The following is a 3,070-nucleotide window of genomic DNA, read 5'->3' on the forward strand; positions in this document are numbered from 1 at the left end:
GAAAACGTCTCGTCGAGGAAACGCAGAAAGACCCGGTTCTACGCGAAGTTGTCTCAAGAATCAATCAAGGCTGGAAGGACTCCGACAAGAAGAATGCTCGAATCCGTCCCTTCTTTCAGGCTGCTGATTCTCTTTGCGTGTCGAAGAACGTCGTGCTGCGAGGAGAGCAGGTCGTCATTCCGCAAGCCATGCGAAAGACTGTTCTGAAGCAGCTCCACCAAGGTCACCCAGGCATTCGTCGTATGAAGAGTCTGGCAAGACTGCACTTCTACTGGCCAGCCATGTCGAGTGACATCGAGAACGTGGTGAGGTCATGCGAGCGTTGCATCCAGTCAGCGGCAAAGCCCGTGAAAATCCCGCTCGTCCCTTGGCCCAACACTGGCAAAGTGTGGTCAAGGATTCACATAGACTTCGGCGAGCCAAAGAAAGGTTCTGCTTTCGTTGTCGTCGTCGACAGCTTCTCAAAATACGTTGATGCTCAATGGTTGTCGTCGTTGACATCCGCATCTCTCATCGGGTATTTGAGGCAACTGTTTCGCCGTTTCGGGCCGCCTGACACTCTTGTTTCTGACAATGGTGCTCAGTTTACGTCCAAAGAATTTGCAGAGTTCTGTTCGGACATGAACATTGTCCACCTTCGCTGTGCCCCCGGAATGCCGGCGAGCAACGGACTCGCAGAGCGCATGGTGCGCACCATCGAGTCTTCACTCGATGATTCTGTAAAGTCTCTGGACTCTGTTGTCATGGCCTATAATTGAAGAGACTAAAAGCAAAGCGGCACATCTCCATCCCTCTTTTTTGGGCAGAAGAGCAAGAAACTGCGGTTGAAAATTGACTCGAGAGATTCGCCCCGCGATGAAAAGATATTGGCGTCCACCCAGGCCCTATCTTCTCCAGATCTCCCGGCTGGATATAAGAGGGGGTCTCGATTTCGGTTCATCGAAAAAGAGGAAAATTGACTTTTTCCGAAAGATTGACAACAGATCCGAAAAATTTATTCCAATAAGGTGCCGAGCTGATACAAAGTTTTTCCTTAGAATTATCCTCGATCCTGCAAGATTGTCAGCTCTCTGCCTTAATCACTTTCATGATCACTTCTGGAGCCGGCATTGTTTGCATCCATGACAGCTTCTACTTCTCGATAGAAAGAGGCGCACGGATGATCATCCGAGATTCCGGCCTTGGTCAGAAGATGCTTCACATCTACTAATTTATCTTTTTTCACCGGGCGAAGGCCCGTATGCCGAGGCACTCTGAGCAAGCGGAACAAATTCAGACTCTGATTAGTTTTCATGATCTGGAACTCTTTGGAAGTGGCGTTGTATTTTTCTGAGCATTCGATCTTGCCACCTGCCATGACTCGTATAAACTTCATCACTGAAATTCTGAACGGCTGCTTAGATTTTAGGAGCGGCTTCGTTGCATCTTTGAAGCAGTGCATGAACCAATCTCTTTGAAGAATGCGCACAGTCGCAACCCGCGCGAGCAACGGGAAATACTCTGCTGGGGTCAGCAGGGTATCGTGTTTGCGTAGGATTTTCTCAAGACGACCAAACATTCTGTCGGCGGGCAAGAAACTATGGCCCGGCAACGGATAAGTTAGCTCGAATGTCACTTTTAGTTCCCGCGACAGCCCTGACAACACCGCGAGAAGGCAGTAATTCTTGTTCTGGGCCGCGCAAGAGTCCGAGAACACTTTGATGGTCTTGATGTGGTGATTGGAATCCATGATATGACGGAAAAAATCTGCCACTGCGCTTGAAATTTCGTCCGAGCCTCTACCGGCCTGATGTTCTGTCCACGTGTAGAGATAGCAGTCGTCTATGCGCTGCTGCGAATCCGCTCCATAATGACGCACAATCCCCAGCAGGTATTGCCATATTTGGCGGGCGTAGAACGCCTCCCCAATCGGTATTTTGGGCAATGGCTGATTTTGCATCATGTCCACTGCGAATACCGCAGTGGATGCATCTATCTCCGCATTGAGCAATCGATAGAATTTCTTGGCTTCCCTTCTGTGTACCAGAAGCTCCAATCCGAGAGTCATCTTCTCGGTGGGATCCTTACACGTCTTCATCTTTTGCCTTTTCTCCTCACAAGTGCTGCAAATGTCTGCGCGTGGCGATCCGAAACCAAGATTGAAATCCGAGGAGAACACGTAGCGGTATTGCTCATAAGTGCACTTTGACAAAACATCATTTTGAGTGTGTACTTCGGTGAATTTCGACCACATCAGCCTGATGGACCACGACGTCGGCAGATATTTGCGGTTCGGAGTTTTCATCCGACCGTAGTGACTCTGGACGCACTTGAAACTTCGTATGTGTTCTCGGATGGCACGTCGGATCGCTTCTACTTCCGGAAATGTGCGCTTCCCTCCCCGCCTTTCTGGTCGAGAAACACCGTTAGCCCTCAGATGAGCCGCCAAGCGTTGCACACGACGCCTGCTGACGCTCAGAACCCCACAGAAACCATCAAGGCAGACGCGAGCCTTCGCACCATCATGCTTCATCAGAAAATATTCTGCAGAGTATTGGCGCTCAGGTCCCCCAGCTCCCCGGCGTCTTTGAATCGCTCGCATGTCGATGTGCTGCGTTATGTAGGCATCCTGGAGAGACTTCGTCTTCTGCGAGTACATCGCATCGTGGTGTTTGTCGAGGACACTTCCAAGCAGAGACCGTATCCTACACCAATGATCGCCGTCATGGCCGCATTCGATCGATGGTCGCGAACCTTTGCTTCCGATGTTCTCTTTCCTTTGGCGGGTCCTCTTCCAGAACTCAGGATTTCGGGTCCGTTTTCGGCTCGTTCCGGCCTCAGAAGGCTCAATCGGGAGGCTCTCCTCTTCAGAATGAGAACTCATGATGAACAGGGTTGACACAATGAGAAATTTGGAAACAGAGGTGGTGGCTCAAGGTTAAAGAGCCGGAGATCTTTGTCGACAGTCGACAAGAAGTCGCAACATCTTCTTCCTCCGCCAAGTGAGGAGCGTTTGCACATCGACCCGGTGTTACTGACAACGTTCAAATTCAAACTGAAGAGGATAATCCGTTGATTTGATTTGTACCTA

At 50.2% G+C, this 3,070-nt stretch overlaps 1 protein-coding gene across 1 annotated transcript in view; it reads left to right on the top strand.

Annotated features, from left to right (window-relative positions):
- The window catches only part of LOC100897209 (uncharacterized protein K02A2.6-like), a 3,934-nt gene extending 3,176 nt beyond the window's left edge, over nucleotides 1–758 (top strand). The window contains exon 6 of the mRNA XM_018640630.2: nucleotides 120–758. Within this exon, the coding sequence (XP_018496146.2) occupies nucleotides 120–758 (639 nt within the window). The remainder of the gene's footprint in view (nucleotides 1–119) is intronic.
- Nucleotides 759–3,070: the final 2,312 nt, after the last annotated feature.

Source organism: Galendromus occidentalis, unplaced genomic scaffold, assembly GCF_000255335.2.
Source record: "Galendromus occidentalis unplaced genomic scaffold, Mocc_1.1 scf7180000077494, whole genome shotgun sequence".
Classification (NCBI taxonomy): domain Eukaryota; kingdom Metazoa; phylum Arthropoda; class Arachnida; order Mesostigmata; family Phytoseiidae; genus Galendromus; species Galendromus occidentalis.